The sequence below is a fragment of the Larus michahellis genome, chromosome 2 (genome assembly GCF_964199755.1).
Source record: "Larus michahellis chromosome 2, bLarMic1.1, whole genome shotgun sequence".
In the NCBI taxonomy this organism is placed as follows: domain Eukaryota; kingdom Metazoa; phylum Chordata; class Aves; order Charadriiformes; family Laridae; genus Larus; species Larus michahellis.
In genome coordinates, this window is record NC_133897.1 from 160,176,718 (window position 1) to 160,200,254 (window position 23,537).

General features: G+C 37.3%; 1 protein-coding gene across 14 annotated transcripts in view; it reads left to right on the forward strand.

Moving 5' to 3' along the window:
• EFR3A (EFR3 homolog A) overlaps positions 1-23,537 on the forward strand; it is an 81,924-nt gene that overhangs the window by 21,473 nt on the left and 36,914 nt on the right. For 9 of the 14 annotated variants that reach the window (XM_074577842.1, XM_074577840.1, XM_074577846.1 and 6 more), the window contains 5 exons: positions 1,725-1,852; positions 3,825-3,975; positions 12,787-12,908; positions 16,633-16,782; positions 22,584-22,721. In XM_074577842.1, the coding sequence (XP_074433943.1) occupies positions 1,725-1,852; positions 3,825-3,975; positions 12,787-12,908; positions 16,633-16,782; positions 22,584-22,721 (689 nt within the window). The remainder of the gene's footprint in view (positions 1-1,724; positions 1,853-3,824; positions 3,976-12,786; positions 12,909-16,632; positions 16,783-22,583; positions 22,722-23,537) is intronic. The other 5 variants (XM_074577850.1, XM_074577845.1, XM_074577848.1 and 2 more) reach the window with 1 other exon arrangement.

Consider the following 23,537-nt stretch of genomic DNA (forward strand, 5'->3'; position numbering starts at 1 on the left):
GGTTAGTAACTAATGCTTTAGCAATTTTTTAAAATTTTTTATTTTCAATTTTAACATTTTACTGTAAATTCTGCTTTAGCGCTTTATAGCTTTAATAGAGGTTAGCAGAATAATTTAGCTGGAAAGGGAACTCAGCAGATCATCTGTTCTAATTCCCTTTGCAAAGCAAGGCTCTGCATATTGAAAGTGAAATTGTTATCTTTTGTTCAGAGAAACAGAGATTTAATTAGAAACACAAAGACTTGTTTTGTTATGTGTGCAGGTATGAACATATTCTGGTTTTCTGCAAAATTTTAATTTTCTAACTCTTGACATATTGACTGTGTAAGTTATTATAGTTCTGGTAGAGTGTTGTGATCCAAAGACGTGTTTTATTATTGTTGGTTTTTAATTTCTCCAGTTATTAATCTCCAATTTTTTTCATTTCACTTGAACATTCTTTGAGCTGTATTACAGCTCAGCTCTTACTCTCTGTGAAAATAAGTAACTTCTGCGTTAACCATTTAGTAATGCCTTTATCAATACATAATCACACAGTGGTTCAAACTAATTGAGAGCTTATATTTCTTCTGCTGTATTTTTTAAAATGTGTTACCAGACTTCGTTATCTTTTATTATAGTAGAAGTAAGTAGAACAGCCAGCATTTGTGTAACGTTTGGCTTACATCTTATAAAGTATGTGGGCTTTTCTTTAAAATATGTGCTACTTACTATATTAGTGTATGTTACTAGCTTCAAAGAAAATGTTTTCTCTGTATACGGTATGTTGAAAGCATGGAATGATACGGTTTTACAGATTTATTTGTTTTAATCTGCTTGTTTGATACAGGTGTAGAAACACCTGGAATTGCTACATTTGTAGTCTTGTAGCTTTAATTTCACTCAGTAGCTGGGAGTTGGCACTCCTTAGTCTCTGCTTTTCTTAATATTCATTGGCTTGGTGCAGGACACAAGCCAGTCCATGATGTTGCACTGAGTCACAGGCCTTTTCTAAAATATAAGAAGACGTGCTTGATAAAATGCATTAATAATAAAGAGTGTGTTAAAAGCTTCAAAGTCATTTATTTGAAAAAGACAATGTTTTTGTGCACTTCTAGGGAAAAAGGAAAAAAGAAGACAAAAAGCTTTATCCTTCTTACCTGATAGTTATAATTACAACCTCATCTGAGGGCATCCATATCGCAGTTCACGTTGGAACTAATATGTTAATCTTTGTTCTAGTTCTAACAACTAGCCTTCAGGTACCCCTATGTCAGCCTTGTCTAAGATATGACACTGATGAAATAAAATATTTAAACTACAGTCTTGTTTCTATATAGCGTCAGAATTATGCATGAAATATACTTTTTTGGGGGGAATGGGAAAAGAAAAAAATTACATTGTACCAGTTGGGAAAAAGTGTGTCTTAGAGCTGATGATATATCTCACTAAATACTTTCTTTTGGAGTACTTGTTCCGCCCCCGCCAAAGAAAAAAAAAAGATGGGGGAAGATAGTTGCTTAATTTCTTTAAAAAATATTTGACTTAATTTTTTTTATATTACTGATTTTTGCAGACAAGCTATTGACAATTTTGCTCAAAAGTTTTTTGGGTTTTTTTAGTAGCTTATTCGCATCTGTATGGCTCGGATCATTAAATGTTGAGTAGACAGAAGGAAACAAACTTCAAAAGCTTTATACTTTGTGTAAATTTTTTTATTCTGTATTTTGTGTGTCTGTGTTTAGGATGGTCTTGTTAAAGCTGATATGGAGAAGCTAACTTTCTATGCAGTTTCTGCACCAGAAAAGCTGGATCGAATTGGCGCTTACCTGGCAGAGAGACTGAGCAGAGATGTCGTCAGACATCGCTATGGGTAAGAAAATAAGTCACAGCATAAAAATAGATGCCAGGTAGATGCATTTCATTATTTCTTCTGATTGCATTTAGGACATAAGACCAACCCAGTCCCTTTGTGGTGAGTTAACCTTGGCTGGCTGCCAGGTGCCCACCCAGCCGCTACCTCACTCCCTCTACTTGGCAGGACAGGAGGAGAAAATAAGATGGAAAAGGCAGTAGATTGAGATAAGAACAGGGAGATCACTCGTCAATTACTGTCATGGACAAAACAGACTTGATTTGGGGAAGATTAATTTAGTTTATTGCCAGTTAAGAACAGAGTAAGATACTAATAAATAAAAACAAAGCTAAAAACACCCTCTCCTCACTCGCTGCCCTTCTTCCCACGCTCAACTTCACTCCTGAATCGTCTACCTCTTCCCTCCCAAGCAATGCAGGGGGACAGGGAATTGGGGTTGCGGTCAGCTCATAACACTTCATCTCTATCCCTCCTTCCTCCTCACGCTCTTCCCCTGCTCCAGCGTGGGGTCCCTCCCACAGGATACAGTCTTTCACAAACTTCTCCAACATCGGTCCTTCCTACGGGTTGAGTTCTTCACAAACTGCTCCAGCATGGATCTTTTCCACAGGATACTGTCCTTCAGGAACAGACTGCTCTGGCATGTGTCCCCCATAGGTCACAGGTCCTGTCAGAAAACCTTTCCAGCATGGGCTTCTTTCCATGGGCTTCAGCTCCTGCCAGGAGCCTTATCCAGTGTGGCCTTTCCATGAGCTGCAGCTTCCTTCAGGGCACATCCACCTGCTCCAGCGTAGAGTTCTCCACGGGCTGCAGTGTCGATATCTGCTCCGCTGTGGTTCTCCATTGGCTGCAGGGGGACAACCTGTGTCACCATGGTCTTATGGGCTGCAGGGGAATCTCTGCTTCAGTGCCTGAAGCACCTCCTCCCCCTCTGTCTTCATCAGCCTTAGTGTCTCCATAGTTGTTTGTCACTTTTTTTTTTTCCTCCTTTCTCACAGGTGCTGTGCAATGTTTTTTACTCATTTTTAAATATGCTCTCACGGGGGTGCTACCAGCATTTCTTATGGGCTCAGCTTTGGGCAGTGGTGGGTCCATCTTGGAGCCAGCTGGATCTGGCTCTGTCTGACATGGGAGCAGCTTCTGGTGTCTTCTCACAGAAGCCACCCCTGCAGCCTCCTCTCCACTACCAAAACCTTGCCGTGTAAACCCAGTACGCCCTTGAATGTCATTCAGGGTATTGGGAAGTGTGGGGATAGCTTTCTTTTCAGCCCTTTTGGCTAAATTGTATTTAAATGTGAACTATAAAACTCTGTCATACTCCTAAGTCCTGTTTGAGATAGAAATTTGAAAGTAGAGTCAAAAGAGAGAGAAGATTTTAAAGAATGTGGAAATGGAGTAGGAGAATACTGAGACTAGGAGGTGGCAATATCCATCGTAGGCCATCATTATTGGCCTTCATGATGTCAAAAGCTATTTTTATAACTTCATAGAATGGGTTAATGGCCATTCTTTAGGGTAGTTAATTTTGTTCCCTGCTTTTCTTTACTCTTTTTCATTTACTTAGCAAGTTGTCTGACTCTGCAGGAGCATGAATGAGTTGTTTGCTTTTCATACTGGGATTTGGATAGACAGAGGGGCTGTAGACTAGAAACCTGGGATTTATAGCTGGAAAATGTGCTAGAAAAGAAAACTGAACTATATTTACTCTGTTACCAAGTATTACGATACCTGTTCTAAAAATTCTCTGTTCCACTCCCTGCACACCAGCCCCGCCACCTCCCCCGCCCCCCAAAAAAAAAAAAGATGTATGTAGGAAATACCAGTAACTTCCATTTTTAGATAATGCAAAAATATATACCTTCCATGCCTTGTTTTCTAATTTTTGTAATAATAAGTACCTAAATTGAATGAATTGAGGTAATGATAAATGTAGCATGTGTTTATGTGAGTCTCTCTAATTAATTCTCAGGTATGTTTTAATTGCCATGGAGGCATTGGACCAACTTCTAATGGCTTGCCATTCTCAAAGCATAAAACCATTTGTGGAAAGTTTCCTCCATATGGTGGCCAAGCTTCTGGAATCAGGCGAACCAAAGCTGCAAGTGCTTGGAACTAATTCTGTGAGTAAACTCGGATACTAAATCAAATCAGAATAAATCTTTGCTTATTTGCTATGGGAAAGTAGTTTCAGAAGTCACAAAGTATCTGCCAGTTAACATGAATTGAGAAGAGTCTGTATGTGTCAGGTTATACCATTTGGGCCTAAACACAGAACAGATACCAGCTGGAGGCAGAAAAACTGTTTCCTTTCAATCTCTAAAATTCTTTTGATGGCTGCGCTCATCCCCTGCAGAAATAACTACTTCTTTTGGAACAACAGGAAAGTTTTTCTATGAATTCGTGTTTTGAATCTTTAAACAGATCTCCTGAAGCCATTGTGTAGGTAAGACAGTGTTTTCTTCCTCTCCAGCAGCGAGAGCAATGGTGTGAGACGGAGGAAATAACATCCTTCTCCGCAGCACTGATGCTACGCAGGAAGATTCCTATTAGCTGAAAAGTAGCCAGGAGGCAAAGCTTTTGGTATTGCAACCTCACCATCTATTAGCTTAAATATTTCAGGATTCAGATCCAGGCTTGAAGGGCATAACTAAAAGTGTCAAAATGAAGATTTGGAGGTCTAGTTTTCCAAATAGAGTGATGGGTGCAATCAGTATTAGAGTTCTGTCATACTTCCCTTCTAACCAGTATATTTCCAGCTGGTACAGTAGGAATCTCATAAATTCCAGGATGGTGATATGGTCTGTTTTCACTTAAAATGATTGCTTTTACATGAGTAAAGTAGTAATGTTTGCATTTCTTGTATATTGCCATTGTTAGCAGCGTGAGAGTTCATTGTGGATTCTGTAAAACTGTTGGGCTTTCCTTTGGACATGATTCCCAGTTGATGGAATTAAAAGGAGTTGCAGCTTAGGGAGTCAGGAGGGTGTAGTAGAGTGGAGTAGAATTTCTTATTCTTGCTCTGCTGGTGGGGAGGAGTGTCCCCTTATGCTCCAAACTAACAGGGCAGCTTTACTGAGGGTAATGAGGTAAATTAATGAATTTATTTATTTTAATATCTTTGAGCCAGACTATCCTGCTTCTTTTGATTTGTTTGTATAATAATGCCAGGGCAAAATCTCTTAGGGAAATAGCTTGGGAACTTATTTCCTGGCCTGCCAAATGGCAAGATGTGCGATCACTTCCCAATTGTTTAAAATCCTTGTCGGCAAACAGTTACTGCCAGCCTCCACTTTGATGTACAAGACACATGTCACTTCCAAACAAATGTCATTGAACAGAACTCCACCTTATGGTAATCTGTTTGATATCCCTGTCAGTTCCTAATGAAGCCTTTTATGAGCAAAGCAGATTGATGGATTTCCTAAATCAGGAGATGATTTGTGTTTGTCTGTCTCAGTAACCAAAAAGAAAAATTACGTTTTTTTAAATAAGATGTCAAATTCTGTGAGGAGGGTGAATCTATATGGCTCTTCAACAGTATTAGAAAGGCTAATTTTAGCCTAATTATGCTAATTTCCCTAGGTACCTTCTGTAATCAATAAAGAGAAAAGCTGGAGTCGTCCTCTGTTGACTCAAGAGGAGCAAAGTGTATTGGCACTGACAGCTTGTCTGTTACCAAGGTCACTGACCTCCTGTGTTCTTAAAGAAATTTTGCCAGACATGGAGAAAGTTTACCATCACATTTAGCCTTTTTTAGGTTTTCCTCTCCTCCTGAAGGAAATAAATGAGCAAAGAAACAAACAACCAACCCCCTCCCCCAAAAAAGAGTAGAGGAGGTGGAGTGGCTGACTAATGTTTCATGTGCTTTAGTTATTCGGATGTGCCACTTTGGGGTGGGAACTGGCATTGTCTGGAAGAGGAGAATGAATTATATATGACGTAAATGTCTTTAAACTAATGAAAAGTCAGGCAGCCTTTGGAAAAGTTTCCACAATATTTTTAGCTTAAACTCAATTTCAGGCCAGTACAAATTTGTAGTCTGCTTACATTTAAAAAGATAAGAACTATGATTGTGGCTATAAGCAGATCTTGATTATTTTCCATCCCCAAGCTGACTTTCAAAGCTTCACTGGGATACAAAGGCAGTGATGTCTTTCAAGTATGATTCAACTGTCTTGAGTTGTAGGGTTTTTTCAGCCTTACAAACAAATTTTGCTTCAGCTGTGGGGACTCCTGTGATTGCTCAGAAGTCAGGGTTTCAAACGAAACAAATCTGTGTACTGAATGACTCAGAGTAGTTTAAAGTCTTGGAAAGATCTGTAGGCTCCAGCTGTCTTCTGGGGTTTCTTCCCTGACTTCCAAATATCTGGGTTTGGATGCAGAATTTATTCTACTTAGTGCTCTATATCGTACAAAACCCCAAAAGTTTAATTCAGCTGTTTGACTTCTTAAATTCTCTTCTGAAGTTAAATTTCATTTTTTAAGTTGATTTACATCTCAAAAGCAAACACGAAGATTACTGGTTTGGAAAAAACAATTGTTTGTGTTTCATTTATGTTCTTTTATACCTGATCTTCAGGTTACATGTAATTAATTCCTATGAAGTTTTATGTGTTGTGTATGTAAATTATGTTAGCTTATTTCCTACAGCAGCAATGATTATTTTTTTTAATAACATAATTGTAAATCTACTTATATAGACAGATACTTGAAAACAGGTGAAATTCAATAGTGGATATATTGAATTGTATCTTTTTTTGAAGTAGACCAGATTTCAAATTGGCAGTGTCTATGAAGTTCAAAATGTCTTTTTCTGTCATGGAAGATATTTTTATTAACCATGTGCTAGGGTAGCATATGCTGGTGAGGAAGCTGAAAAAACGTGGGAAAAAGTGAGATTTCTTTGGCTTAAGTCTTACAGAATCTGAAGGCTGATTGCAATAAACTTTTACTTAGAAACTTATGGCCATGCTAAATTTCTCCCTCTAACCATTTTACAGAATTTCAGTAACAAGATATCATGTAAAACATCTCTATCTCATGTGCAAATAATTAAATGTATTGCTTAGATCCATAGTGGTTATTTGACTAGGATAGAATGAATGAATTATGCTTATTCTTCCTGTCTAGGGGTGAACAGTTTTAAAATCTTTGAACTTGGGGTCACATTTTTTTGGGACATGAGACCATTTTTAAAAACATTTTTAATTTTCTGTCAATTTATTTTAGAGAGCGTCCAGAAAATTTCTTTAGCGAGCAGCTGGTCAAAAACAATGGGGTGCGTAATTTAGTAAAACTTTCATCTTAAACTATGTTGACAAAACTCAGTTGAATACAAAACATTTTAAGCCAATTTGAAATGCTGACAGGGTGAATTCTTCTTTGTATTTTGACAGTACAACATTGCTTTTTCGTCTGAAAAATAGCAGACATACGTAGAATCCAGTATTACCACATTTTAAATTATTTACCACGAGTGCTTTCTTTAGTTTGTAGGACGCTTCATTTTAGAAGGGCAGTTCCTTCTCAGGAGCAGTGAAATAATAATACCATCAGTGACGGTGTGGGGCTTCCTGTGCATGAGAAGGTGACTGTTATTGTTAGTTGTCAGCATTTGTTATTTAAAAGAAGACAGGCAGTATCCCAAGTGGAAATGTCACCAGTCAGTGCCTGATATAACAACAAGATTTTTATATTTGTTAGTGTTGGCTTGTAAAAGGAGTTGGTTTTGGCAGAATTGAAGTGTACATATATGTAAAAATAGTATAAAATGTCAAGACTGTGAAATTAAAGAATGCCAGAATTAATATTCCCGGTAGAGTACTCATTTTGCTTGTCTGTCTTTCTGCAGCATGCTAATCTGGAAGTACGTGATGGAAACTTACCTTTATTATAAGATGCTTCTTTCATTCCATGTACCAATGTGGAATTATGTGCTAGCAGTGATTTAATACCCCATGAAATATTTCATCTCTAGGATCCCTGCTCTATCTTTTTTTATAGGAGTTAAAGGTACAGAGAGCCAGAATTACACAAAGCACTCTTTCCCATCCTGTAGGTTATTAAATTATCTTCTAAATTCTATGTCTGCATGTACTAGAATTTGAGTGATGCTGGATAAGTTGCTTTAGGCGGACCTTTTAGGGTCATTCGTAGTTAAGTATTGCTTCCCCCACCTCATGCTCTCGCTCTCTGGTCTTGCAGTTTTACAGCCACACTAATGGGGGCCTGTAAGCCAACATGCCATTACGGACTTTGTCACACAACTGCAGGTGTGGCGTTCAGGATAATTTTCATCAAAGTGGCATGAAGTAAAACAGAATATGAAGCTATCCATCCCATCCCAATGAAACTCAAAATGAGAAGTGTCAGGTGACCTTAACTATTAATAACTAAACTAAATCATCAGTTTCTGTTGCTGAGAACCTTATCTTGTTATTATTGTTTGTCATCATTTTAATACTGTGTTTGTGAAGTTCATGTATGAATCCAGTGTTTGAAACTTTTCTATTTAGAAAAGTTGAAGTGTTTGTCCTTTTTGCGTTTGTTTGGTGAAGTACATGCATACATTCACACACTTCTCATTAACACTGTACTGTGTATTTTACAAAAGTCTTATGTTTGTAGGATATTATGTCTTCCTACGTGATAGTTTCCTAATAATGAAATATAATAGCTTTGCCTATAAAACATGGTAACTATCAGCATCAGCACCCTCTTCCTCCCATCTGAAACATGAGAAAATTGCAGGCTGTAGCACAGAGACTGGGGAGCTCAAATATATAAAAAAATATTGCTCAGATCCAGCCTACAGTTTTTATGGGGAGACTCTTTAAATAACATAACTCAGACTTTTATGGGATGCATGCTGATTGTCTCGTCTTGAATTGCTGCAAAAACCTGACCTTCTTAATGCACCCTGGATGTGCTTAAAAAGTTACGGTTTTTCTTCTACTATATTGGCTACATAAGAGTGATAAAACAGCGTAAATATATCCGAGAAAGTATGTCCTTAGGAAGTTAAGTTGAGAACTTGTGTGATTTACTTGCGCAATCTCTCTCTTGCTGGTAAAATGAGCCAACTTTCTTGAAACAGTCTGGAACAAACATCTTCTGAATAGATAATATGTTCCTTCTTTATTTCATGACAGATTTATATGTTCTTATGCTGATTGAATTGTATTGTTTTCAAAATTAATGGAAATAAGATATTACCAATGTAAGTTCCTATTTGTACCATCTGTATTGTACAAATACAGAAGATGCGTGTACTGGCAAAACTTCCATAAATTACCAGTGGGTGATTGCAAGCATTTACTATGACCAAAGTACATGTTTACTTCTATAAAAGCTTTGTAAGTGTATTCCAGGCAAGTGCTTGGACTTTCATAAGACTTTTGTCCTTTTTTAGGTTGAATAGTTTTTATATTTGACGTATGCTTGAAAATATCTTAGATGCTTAGTAATAAAATATTCTTTACTTAACAACAATAACAGTTTAAGAGCAGTGCAGTTAAGCAAGGGGAAAGTACAGACTATGTACAGAGTGTGCTGTAATACATAGTATACAAAAGTCTAGACTGTGTACTGTAAAAACTTAAAATTTCTGTAACGAAATGGAATTGTATACTTTACTAAATGACAGTGCAAACTCAAACCAGTGTTATCACAGTTAGCTGTCCTGTGCCCTAAATGTTCAGTCGGCTGAACGCTAATCCTGGAATATGCTTCAGAAATGCTTTATCTTCAGTGGGTGAAATTCTTTTGTTGTACGCATGAGGAAATAAAAAAATTGTGTCCTTTCTGGATATTTTATTGTTTACTGCTATACCGTGAAATGTCCAGAGCGATGGGAGTGAGTCCCTGACACTTGCTTGGCCTGAATTTGTCATTCATTGTTACAAAGCAATTTCTTGGTACAATAAATCTTTCTTCTGGCAAAACAGTTATTAGAGTTATATTAAGTTTTCATCTTCGAAGATCTTGTCAATCAAATAATTGTATATTTTAGATAATATGTTAATATTAAATGCTAGATGAGTTAATATTCTCATGACCACTCCCATAATGTTTTGTGTTCTTTAAACTTTTTGTTTCTATTCTTTTACATGTTTTTATGGAAGTTAACTGTGTGAATCAGTTGTAGACTTGAACATTTGAACTTCTGGAAAATACTAAGATCATATTCACTTTTTTTTTTTTTTTTACCCTTGGACTTTATGCTTTATTACATTGTAAGGACTAATTAGGTTCCTGTCTTCCAAAAACTTTAGAAAATCTATTTATGTTTTGTAATTAAGGAGTCCATGAAACAAACCAGTGAGAGGTAAGACATTTAAAGCATTTTCCAGGGTCTCTTGGGAAGGAAATGATCATTTTTATAACTCACTGTATTGGAAAAAAAACGTATGGTTGCTTTTTGTGGATTGCCTTTCAGACTCTGGCAGTAGACTATACACAATTGTTTTTTGACTGTATGTCACTTTCTTATCACCTGACTGTACAGGATATTCTCTACAGAAGGACATCTAAAATGGACTAGTATTATACAATTTTGCTCCGTTTTCAGTCATTGCTGAGAATATAGTTTTATAAACTGTGATTTTTCAGCTTGCTCGTGGAACTTTCAGTGGATGAGCTGGTAGTGCAGTTGAAAATGATAAGTTTTCTAGATAAAACAGAAAAAAGACTTTAAAAACAGTGGAAAAAGTGGTGGTTTTTTTCTGAAATACACAACTTTCACTTTCAGCTTGAAAGCTACCTCAAAATGTCCAGAAATCAGTATGCTGTAGATTATGCTAAAGTGCTTTGGGCTTGTCTAGATGTATGGGGGTAACGCGCTGATAAAAGCAGGCTCTACATCTCGGAAAGAGTACAGGAAGTGCCTCAGCCGCTGCTTAGCAATTGGTGAGAAGAATACTGGGGTGGGAAAAAGCAGAGTGATTTTAATGGGACATCTCTCTGCTTCAGGGCAAAACCAGCACTATGTTAAGCTTTTCCCGACAACTTTGCTTTTCCCTTTTTTCTTCCTTCTGTAGTCTCTTCTTAAAGCTGTCAGAACGGAGCATCCAAAAGTTCTTTAGGCAGTGTGCTCACTTTAAAAAGCAGAGGGTTTTTAACATCTAACTTAGGTAGCCTTTGCTTCGGTGTAAGTCCATTATTGCTTTTCCTATTACCATTGGACAAAGAAAACCATTTATTTCTTTTCTTTTTATAGCTGTCTTCTATACTTTGTAAGACTAATATCTTCTAGGCAGCTCTAGACTAGATAATTTAATGGCTTTCAGTCTTTTTTAACAGGTGTTTATCTAAAGCTTTGTTCATCCCCTGAATAATTGAAGGACTGCACCAGTTAATCACCATCTTCAGCTGTGATGCTTCACCTAGATGCAGTGCTTCATCTAAGGGCTTATTAGTGCCAATTAGATGGCAAAAATTTCTTCATAGGTGTCACGGGTGATAGGGATGTATCACAATATATTGTTTCTTTTTCATGCCAGTATAACTACATTGACTTTTGTTGAATCTGCAGTTTATCATAACCCTAAGTTTCTTTTCTGCATTCAGCTGTGTCTGGCTTGTATTTGTACAGCTGTCTTAAAATGGTATTTTGCATTTGTCGTTCCTAAATTGCTTCCTTGATTTTTCGGGTCCTGTTTCCAGTTTGTCAAGAATCAGGCATCAAATGTGCCTACAGCTCTGGCCAGCTTAGTGTTCTTTGCAAATGTGATGAGCCCGCTCTGTCATCTGAGTCTCTAGTGAAACTCAAAAACTCCTGTATTCCAGACAGGCGCCTTGAGAAGTTCACTCAATAAGTTATTGTAGTTTGATGATTTACAAGTGTTTCTGTATTTTTTTCAAATCCTTTTTCATCTTTCTTATGGGGAGTGTTCTTCTGACAGTGTTTTTCTAGCTTCCCTTTGAGAATTTCATGTATTTTTTTGTCAGCAGCATCACTGAAGTTAAGATATGACAGATGCTGCTTCATCTGGATTCACAAAATGTATTTCCTTGTCACAGGAATAATTTAGGCTGGGTTGATGTGATTTGTTCTTGACAAATCCATGTTGACTGTTACTTACCCCTTCTTTACTGTATAGATGGCTGCAAATTGGATTTTTTTTTTTCAGAGTGTCTTTCTGTGAATGGAATTAAAGTTGACTGGATTATAATTCCCTGACTTCTCCTTTTTCCCTTTTGTAAAGGTAGACAGAATTGAAAGAATGCCTCCAAGTTTATTTCCCTTAAATTTTGATAAGTCAGAATGTTGCTAGTTAACGTGATAGTCTGCCATTTGATTGCTTGAACTGCTCTCTACAACTACCTAAAAGGAGGTTGTAGCCAGGTGTGAGTCAGTCTCTTCTCCCAAGGAACAAGCGATAGGACAAGAGGAAACGGCCTCAAATTGCACAGGGGAGGTTTAGATTGGATATCAGGAAAAATTTCTTCACTGAAAGGGTTATCAAGCACTGGAACAGGCTGCCCAGGGAAGTGGTGCAGTTGCCATCCCTGGAGGTATTTAAAAAATGGGTAGATGTGGTGCTTGAGAATGTGGTTTAGTGGTGGACTTGGTAGTCTCAGGTTAGTGGTTGGACTCAATCATCATAAGGGTCTTTTCCAACTTAAAAGATTCTGTGAATTGATGACACTCACTACTCAAGTATTGGATGTTTCCATATTGCATAGTGTGTTGTATTTCATGCAGTGGCACCGTTTCATAATGATCTAAATGGGGTTCTAGTGGAAAGACTTTAAAAAGAAGACTCTCCAATTTAACTTTTTCTTCTCTGAAGTTAAATATTTAACTATTGTCAAATGTGTATTCTTTCCTAATGTAATGTTTTATGTTACTTCTTAAATGAAGCTTAGTATTCATTATTGTCGTTTGGGATATGGTATCAAAAGCTTTTTTAATGTATTTCATTTTCCAGTTTGTCAAATTTGCCAACATTGAGGAAGACACACCTTCATATCACAGACGCTATGACTTCTTTGTGTCTCGATTCAGTGCCATGTGTCATTCATGTGACCACGATCCAGAAATACAAACCGAGTAAGTGCCATTCTGTATGTATTACAAAAAACTGTCTTAACACATTAATACAGCCTGTAATACAGCTTTTATTATGTTTTTAGTGGCATAGTTCATTCAATAGGAAGAAAATGAAAGTCTGACTTTTTAAATAGCATCTAATATTGCAAATCTTAGGTGTCTAGAACTCCTAGAATATCAAAGTGAAATTTTCCTGAATAATGCCTGCCAAATTGCATGGATTCTCTCCAGAAAGGCCGTATTTATTACTGTAAATGTGTGCGAGTTGCGTAACTTATTTGAGAAATTAATGGAGCTACTTACATTAATAGCAAAAGCATATTTTGAGTCTTCTATTTGAGAATTACTCATTAAAATTGGATTTTCTTAGATGTCTGCAGTATGATACTGTGTGTGAAACTGAAATGCCTTCCTGAATTAGTATTACAAATTTTTACATTATTATGTAAACACCACAATGTTTTTTACTTCAGCTCCCCCTAGCGATGTGTTCTTTATATGAATTGTTAATCGGCCTTTAACTCCTGAGCATTTTAGAAAATTTAAGGCTTTTCAGATTATACGATTTGTATCTCTGTTGTACTCGTCTTTTCTATTTCCATGCACTAAATTGTTCAGCCAACTAGGAAAAATCCATGTGCTGAACTTTTATTCAACCCTTTGGGTGTACTGTTGTGTTAGCTGCAATGCATAAGGATTTTTCTTAAAGCTTGCAGTTTCAAAAAAATGTGAACTGTAGTTTCAAAAAGAATGAATACTGTGTGCATCACTAAGGGGGCAAAAAAAAAGAAAATGAAAAATTCCATCCTCCTTTAGTCTTCTGGTTCATTCCTCCTTATTTTTGGTAATTTGTTGCCATCTTATTTGTAGCCCTGTTGCTGTGCGTAGGGTTCTGCTGTAAACTTTGCATCTAAAAGGGTTAGGATTAAATCTGCTTGATTTTCCTGTACTTTTCCCCCTGCCCCCACCACCCTTTCCCTTTCGGGAGATTTTTCCAGTGAATGCTTTTACGGGATGACCCCATGAATTGTTTGGGGAAGAACTTAGGGGATGGGAAATTGGACTCGGGGACCAAAGGGCAAAAGGGTGGAAACCTCTTAAGCAGGTGTCACTAGTGAAGCCAGTGGATCACGCAGCTACCTCTTAACTTAGGCTTACATCGGGGACAGTATATTTACCTGAAGCTGATGATCGCAATTAGTATTCCTGAATGTTTTAATGAGCTTTCTGAGATTTTTGCCTTTTTAGGCCTAGTGAAACTAAACCAGAATGTTGAACTGCTTACTTAGCATAAAACATTTCATGAGAGGTTAGGATATGAAGCTCAGCTCAGGATTTTAGTACTGCTTTCACCTTCGTTGTCCCTTGCAAATGAGAGGCAATATTAGTAATGCACTAGAACATGGAATGAATTAAGAGACTAGTAAATCCCTGATTCATTTATCAAATATGACCTACCACTCATAAGGATACCCCAAAGTAACATACCTCGAAGCTGTGATTGCTGTAGGAATAAGAGAACTGTGCTAATCTTTTGCTCTTCGGATTGTCAGCCTGCACCTTTGTCTGTGTTCCAGTTTGCAATGTTGATGTACCCTTATACAAGGAGGAATTTCATCTTAGTGACCTAGGACTGTACATGACCTTGATTTAAATGTAATCTGTGCTTTAATACCTGTCTGAGCCTTCTTTATAGAGGAATGAAACCTTTCCTGTGTGTGGTGAAATCTGATGCTGCACCTTCCTCAGTACTTCAACTCTCATTTTTCGATCTCCTGTACAAGACTAAGAGCGTGAAATTAGTGCTAGTGGCACTCCAATACAGAAAAGTGTGGCCTTTTTTCCATATGTGAAGCTGTTTTTACTCAGCTTAATGAAATGTGTAGCAATATGATTTTTTGCACATCATCCTAGACGGTTTGACTGTATCCCTTTCAGAAGAGATCTTTATTAACAGCATTCTTGGCGTTGGCGTACCAGCTTTGCTGTAGGTACTGAGGTAATTCAGCAAACCAGATGAGCTATGACTTCAGATTACAATTCTAAATGCAGATATCACAAGCAGTTGATACCGTTGATGGGGCTGGGGAGTAATTCAGCTCATCCTAAAACAGGCATCTGGAGTCGCTGTTTTCCTGTATAGCCTGAGGTTCCACTGAACTGACTGGCTTGAATGGGAGCTTGAACATCATCTGTGCACGTAGTCAGGTAATGCAGGCCTGAGTCTGAAATTGAATCTCACCTGGTAAGTGAGATTCCCCTTTCAGCAGGGGAGGTTGGTGCTAGTGTTTAATGTATCTAAAGCCCCAGTATCAGCAAAACCTGATTACCTTAGAAATTAACAATTAAAAAGCAAATATTCTGACAAAAAACTATTGCTTAATTTTATACATTAAATTAATGTATAAGTTATTTGTAGGTGACAGCAGTTGCCTGTGAAAAAGTGTTTCAGTGGTGGAATTTTGGAAGCTCTGTATCTTAAATGTCAATCTTAGATCCTTAATATTGAAAACTTAATATTAGATAATGCACTGCAGTTGTAGTACAGCAATAGCAAGTGCTTTTCAGCTCTTTGTGCATCCCTCTTCTTCCCTGTTTTATATGTAACCTTATTAAAACTGGCTTGAAAGGTCCAGAAGGACTAGATTCCTGGTATTGGATCCAGATTGAATGCACGTGGCCTTGTTCAGAAATATCTGAAAAATAGGGGGCTACGGTTTTATGTATTTCCAAATTGAAATCTAAACAATATTAATTACAGAGTTCAGTTAACTCTGTAGTTCATCTAACAAATGTTTTAATGCAGCAATTTTGATGGAACAAAGGCTACAGATGTGTTGTCCTTACCGAAGTTAAGATTTAAAAATTAAGGGATGGATTTTAATAGAAATAATTTCAAATTGTAGTGAAGCTTGTGCTTAGTTCACTTGATGGCTATATCGTCCTTTTTTCTACTTGTTTTTAGTAAGTAAAATTCTGTTGCTAGAATTTATAATAACAGCTAACTTGCGGTTACAGCTTCAGAAAATAATATTTTGCCATTCATTTGTTATGATTAATCCACAGCCTTAATTACAATTTTTAAGGACATGCTCACATGACTGTGGTAGATAATGCTTCAGCTTTCCTGTAATAACTTCACAACATTTTTTCTTCAGCGCTGGAATAGGTTGAGATTGTGCACAGTTTCAGCTGACGGGTAGTAAATTGCAGAGAGTGGATGGGTTTTTACCCATGTGATTTTCTTTCGGAGCTGGTATGCACGGTTTGAGTATTCATTGATCAGTGTCAGCATTATCCTTACAGATCATCTTCTGCTCAGTTGTTTCTTTTGTCAGCTTCATTATGAGCTATAAAGGTGTTTGAAGGCAAAATGTGCAACCTTAATGAATTGGCCAAATTTCCAAATTACTGCTTGTGAGAACCTAAGAAGTTCTTTACAATGAGGGTGGTGAGACACCGGAACAGGTTGCCCAGAGAGGTGGTGGAGGCCCCATCCCTGGAGACATTCAAGGCCAGGCTTGATGAGGCTCTGAGCAACCTGATCTAGTTGAAGATGTCCCTGCTGACTGCAGGGGGGGTTGGACTAGATGACCTTTAATGGTCCCTTCCAACCCAACACTTTCTGTGATTCTGTGATAATTACTACTGCCTAATAAGTAAACAGCCATACTGGGAGGTGCTGTGTCTCTCCTTTTCAGTAATTCCTTTTTTTCTTCCTTAGGATCCGAATTGCTGGAATCAGGGGGATTCAGGGAGTGGTTCGAAAAACAGTTAATGATGAACTTCGAGCAACTATATGGGAACCTCAGCACATGGACAAGATCGTACCATCATTGCTGTTCAACATGCACAAAATAGAAGATATTGACAGGTATTTTTATTCCTGGACACTGGCATGTTTTTTAATCTATTATTTGGCGTAGTTTTTATTATAGATATCTTTTTCTTTTCTTTTTATTGGAAATAACAACTGACACTTACTAGCTGAGTCTTCTCAAAACTGATAGCACAGCTCTGCTTAACTGCTCTTAATATTTCTTTTCAATAAGTCTTTTCAGCTGCCTGCATTTCACTTGTTCTAGATTTTTTCAGTCTAAAAATTGCTCCAGAAATTGTATATCCATGTTTAGACTTTTTAAAAATTGTAAACTCTTTGTTTTGTGATGTTGGATAGAGAGATTAGAAGGCACAGGTCTGTAGGTGACTCAAATGATTTTGCTAGTTATATATTAATAACAACTGTCTGTCCCGTCTGCAATGGTACTTAAAAGTGAGGATCTAAAATTTCTTTATATGTAGACACCTTTCTCTTTTTTAGCTTTCAAATGTCTTCTAGGCATATTACCTGCCAGGTATGCCTTCACAAAACCTCTGTGTGATAATTGGTGTTGAGGATATGCCAGTCACCTTACAATTGCAAAGTCGCTTTTTTTGTCCATGTCTGTATCTGTGGCTAAACGCTAAGTAGGTGTAAAAAGCGTTTATTGCTAGCGCTGAGAAATTTCCATAAAACCACTTTCAGCTGTGCAGACAAGCTTAGATGTTTGTCTCATGTCCAACCCTAGCTGCTTCAAAAATTGCTCGGTAAGTAGCCTCAGCAGCCTTCCTAGAACAACGTGCTTTTCATGCTTTCTCAGCTTGCTAAATCTGTCAGGTTTCTCTTTTTTTGGTTTGTTGGGTTTTGGTGGTTTTTTTTTTCCATTCCTCAGCCTTATTTTTCTTCTCTTATTTGTAACTGTTGATACCTGTCTCTTCTCTAGAGCAAATTTTTAGACTAAACGACTAAAATCATAGTTGTCTGTCTGTCCATGCTTTGTCTGTTTACTGCATATACCTGAGGGCCCACACTGTATGTACAGAAATACCCACGTGGATTTTACATCTGAAGAGTGATCTGCATAAGAGATAAAGGTTTCTGAAACTGCTCTTTGAACAAGGAGAGCCTATTTAGCATTTGCTCGCTCTTACAGGGCTTGTAGGTGCAGATGGACCCTTTCCTTTGTTACTCTTTACAGTGCCCCCAAGCATATACTTTCCTTTAGGTAGCAAAATTAAACTAACTACTGTTGGAAAAACTGACTGAAATAGGATCTGGATCAACCACTTAAAGCAGATCAGTTTATAAGTACTGCAGGACTAATTTTTATCATTTGTTGAGCAATGCAATAGTGGTGGTAGGAAAACAAATCTGTCAAAAAGCAACTGTTAGTTAAATATCTGAACTGGCTGCTTAAAACTTTTTCTATAATGCACGTTCAACAGAAAAAAAGACTAATGATTTTTCAAGTGGCAAGTATGGGCCTTGTATGATGCACATGTGACAGAAAAGCTGAAAACAATATTTATAAATTGTTGATCGGTTGGCCTTAAATGATGTTACAGAGAATTTCTCATCTTGTTTTATATGTGACTTCATATTTGTGGAGCATAAACAGAGGCATCTTGAAGAGTAGGAGGAAGAAGCATATTGTTCTGGCAGATGGAATCATTATTTGAGAAAGAGCAGAAATTCCAGAAAATACCCCCAACTTCAGTCTGTAGAAAATAACCATTTTTGGTTAAAGCTGAAGTACACATAGGTAAAACTTACCTAAAGGATCGGTTTTTTTTACTTGTGGAACCTTAATAGCTTAATTCAAGATTCTTCTGAATACATGTCAGATGAGACACTTTTTGGAGTTAAGAATTTAGTATTTAAGCAACATTTTTAGAAGATATTTGTATTTGTGGGTGTTATTATTTCTATATATATATCTCTGAGTGCATATTCTAGTTATGTGGCTATCAGACAAATTTGCAAGTGTAACGCATTCTAAAAAACAGATATTTTTTTTTTTTAGTTGTGCTTTACTACGATTCTGTATCACAAAATAATTGCCATGCATGCTTCAGTACAGTATAAGGCATTGCCTGAAAGACTGTCCCTTCCTCCATCAAGTTTTCTAGAAGAAAATTCAGAAGAGACAATCGTGTATGTCAGTTTATCTGCATCTCTAAAATTGGGAAGGGTCATATGAAATTGAAAATTGCAACGGTATTTCACTTGGTTTGTAACATGCTCTTCATGATAACTGCAAAGCTAAAAGTGCCAGCCTTATATAAGGCAGAAGGACACTCTAGCACTTGTTGACTTGACTTCAGATCCTTCTAATACATCTGTAATGTTCACGTAAATTCTGTTTTAGAGGTAGATTAGAATGTATTTCTTTCTCAGGGTGAGTCAATCAGAGTCAAACATTCCTGTAGCTAATCCGTTCAAAAGTAGTTATGAAGTCTTACTTCACATGTCCCTTCATATTTGATAGCCAGTCCTTGTTTTCTGGTGTTAGAGAAGTCCCATGCATGAGATGTTGAGTTGCTCTGAGCCAGTTTAAGCCATTTGCTCTTTACTAAACTGCTGTACTTCAAAACATTCCTCCTTACAGTTCCTTGTTGCCACCTTTTCTGATAGAGATTGCCCCCAAGAAAGCCGGTAGACCAGTTAAAGGGAGTAATTCTTGTCCATTTCATTGCAAAACACATTTCATGTTTCACTCTTCTGGACTTGTGGTAGTAGACAAAGTCTGGACATGGAGGAATAGTAGCATTTTTAAGAGTTGCACATTTTTAAGTGTTGGCAGTTGCATTTGTCAGAGCTTTTTCTGATCTTTGCTAAAAAACAATTCAGTGAAACAAAATGAGTGTAAATTGCTCATTTGAATGTAGAAACTTGAGAGGCTGAAAGCTTTTTCCTTTGAAACTAAGAAGTTTAAAGAGTAGTTTTATATTCATTGCCTTTCATCTGTTAATGCTAAGGAACATTTATCAGTGAAAAATATTTAGGTGCTGTTAAAGTTCAAAACAAAAATGTGAATCCTACAGCTAACTGGAGATAATTATTAACGTTCTGAAGCAGTCGAAGACTAACGTTGTAGACTAGGAAGAGCTGGATTGCAGTTTCTTCCTTTAACCTATTCTAAAAAAAGTCTCTAAGCAATGCTGAGAAATCACCTGCTCTGGGATTGCATATACAAACAGTAAAAAGATAACTTATTTTTACTGCATTTTAACTGGAATTCTTAACAGATAGCCTAGCGCTCTGTGTGTGTTCTGCACCCTGCTTTCTTTTTCTCCCACCCACCCGCTTTTGTAATGCTGCCGCGTTCCAGGGAATCTGTGTCAAAACAGCAATGGCAATGACAGTCTCGCAGTGTCAGTTGTACCTTCTCTGTGCTGAGAAGGATGCTCGTCTGTCTGGATCCGAGTCTAGGTAGTACAGGGGAAAAAAAATAGGGAGATTGAGGGGCACAGCAATTGGATAAAGCTGCAGTTTAGTAGCACTCATGGTGGATTACATACAAATTGTCATGCCTTTTAAAATTCTAATCATTGTCCATTTGTAAAAGTATTTCTCCTTACTTATCTAACAGGGTGCCTGGGGCTTTTTTGTTATTAAAATCCGACAAGCTAGCAATGTTATGGTAACTTCTGAAACACTGATGTTTCCAGAGGCAACAGGATTTTTGTATTACAACTTTTAGATTGCAGCAGTCTTGGATCTTTTGCTATCAGAAGATACTACAGCTATGATGTTAACGTGTTCAGTTGACTTGTGGCATTTCAGAATTTGACTTTTTATAATGCTCTAAAGCTACGGTTTTATGATGCTGAAGAGTGAGCGTGAACTAAAGCTGATGCCCTTAATGAACAGGTTTAAACGTATTTAATGCACAAGCTTGTGGAACGTAAGTATGTTTAAGGTTTTAGTGTACTGATTTTTGCAGTCTAAAATAGATCTCCTAATGTATAGGTGCATAATGTTACTGTAGGTGAAAGAATCCTCACTTAGGTTTCTGTAATGTGTTTTGTGCAAAAAAAATACTTGCCACCCATAGGTACAGTACTTCTCACTAAGTAATATTGCTCTTTAGGGGGAACTGTTTTCTTTGTTTCTTCCTCAGTCTCCCACCTCTTAACTGGTCAGTTTAAATGAAATATTAATAACAGCTTAATGAGATGATGTCGTGACGCACTTAAATTCAGAAATACATTTCAAACGCCTTTAATTTGCTGTAGTAATTCAGGTCTCTGTGGACTGAAAAGGAGGTGACTTTGAGCAAAAGAAAAAAAACAAAACAACAAAAAAACCCCCACAACCCAAAAAATGAACTAAAAAACATTGTCAAAGCTGCATGAAAATTGAGAAGTGGGAAATGGGAAGCTCTTCTGGAAAGGCTCGACCTTTCGCTGTTTATGGTGCAGGTGCTGATTTTAGTTATTCCAAGGTGAGGACAGGCTCTTCCCTTCAAAATTCAGTGGCAGAATTCAGGCATCAGTGGGTTTCAGTTTGTACAAAACAGTCTGTAGTTCCGCTTTTCTGGTGTCTGGATTCGGTCTTTAATTCAGTACTTTTACCTTCTTTTTGTACCATGTCAAATAGCCTAATTCCCAGTCACCAAGAGAAAAGAAATAATTGCAGATGACAGTATTTAAACTTTACAAAAATTTAGTCATTGCTGCTGTCATTAGACTAAAATGTTAAAGCCTTGCATTGCACTGCGTGATTTATTAAGTCAGAAGTTAAAATTTCCATATGAAATTAAGTTGATATTTAAATGCTGATTTTAATTCCTTCTTAATTTAAAAGAATTTCTGTTTTAGTTTAAGTCATTCATTGGTGCATTTTAGCACCTGATGAAATAGTAGCTGTGGTAGCAATAAATTCTTCCCCAACCCATTGCTTTTTTCCTCACCCTCCCATCGTGTCATCATTTTTTATTGTTCTTTACTATCAGTAGTACATTTCTACGATTGAAAGAACTGTAATATTCTTGTAAAAGGAGAAACTCCTCAGCAAAATTTGTGCAGGTTATCACGGTGTATTTATCTGATGCAAAGTTTCACAATCTGTATTTTTTCATTATTTTCTGACGAACGCAGTTGCAGTGTTTCTTTTTCAGAGTAATGCTTTTAGGGAAAGAAGAATCCTCCTTCAACAAGGGCCACCTTTATAAATATAGTATGGGTGAATTAACATCAATATCTACATCTTGAAAATATATTTCCAAATGTGAAAGGTGGGCACGGGCACTCGGTACAGTCCTCTCCACAGTAATGTTGGGGGACAGTCAGATAGATGGTGACTAACGTGTACACTAGCTAGTTGGAGGTAAGTATGTGGGTGATAGTGTTCTAATTAGTTCAATCAGAATTTGTTTGAAACTCCCCAGCCATCTGTTTCTGCAGAAGTATTGGAGCTTTATTTAACACTCACCCCCGCAGTGTGGATTCAGTAGTGGGCAGGTGAATGAGATCATTAGTCTGAACAAAATGACTAAGATTCTGCCTAACTTTTTGCGTGGTTTCATGGCCTTCGTTCATTGTTAGTAATGGGTAATAGTTTGTCAAAATACAGTGGTTAACAAGTCCAATCAGTATTGACAGCCATTGTTTTCGTCACATATGTATTTACTAATACAGTGGTCAGTACTGAGTGAGCAGATGAAGATCTATAGGTCTTCTGTACGAAAATAAAATATTTTATTCAGAGTTCCGGTTTGATGCATATTGGAGATACACTCCAGATCTAGGCAAGAATTGTGACTCGTGAACATTGTAGAACCAAGGATCTGTAGAGTAAGGAAGACGAATATTAATCAGTAGTAAAATCAATGTATTTTTGTCTTCTTTCAGCAGAATAGGCCCTCCGTCCTCTCCTACAGGAGGAGAGAAAGAGGAAAATCCTGCTCTGCTGGCCGAGAATTGTTTCAGGGAACTACTAGGACGAGCAACCTATGGAAATATGAATAATGCTGTCAGACCAGTTTTCGCGTAAGTTGAAAATCCATGGAAGGTCCCATAGATCACAGCTGAAGTCAGTGAAGAGACAAGCCAAGTAAAATACAAGTAACACAAAGGAATGCTGTGCCCAGATTAATATATGAAGTTAAGGTTTCTACTTTCTTGCAGTTTTCTTCCAAGACCTGTTTTGATATTCTGTGAGGAGTATCTTTAACAGCTCATTGAGTAGTGAATGGCAGGTGTGCACACAGTATGCAGGTTATGCACAAGTGCACACAGTACAGATTACAGTTGATGTATTAACTATCAAGTCCAGCGTTTTTCAGTTCTCTGCATTGCCTCAGTTGCTTCGCTACAAAATACGACGTGAAAGAAGCTACAAGCGTTGAGATAACTTAAATCTGCTTCTTTCACCTCTTCTAGTGTCTACAAATAGACATGGTCTCAGGACAAATCTTTGCAGGAAGCCCTAAACTCAGTGATACTAATTTCAAACCATGGGTTTTCCTGGTGATGAGGAAGATGCTGCTTCTTGTTGTAGATTTTCAAGATACCCACCCGTTACGGGAACATCTTCTCTTAGGTGGCCTAGTTCTTCCCACAAAGACTAAAAATTCCATTCATGCTTTCAAAGACTTCAAGGTACTGAAAGCCATTTTTAAGTTGCTACTGTTAAGTAAGAACAGAAATGCAAAAAGAAGATAGGGCAGGAATTGAGGGCCAGAAAACTTTTGTAGCCCTTTGTGTTTCACCCCAAAGAATTAAATGCAAGGAACTGTGCTATTATTTATCTGTTACTTTCCAGGTGCACCTATGATAGCAATCTGATTTGAGTTTAACTATTGC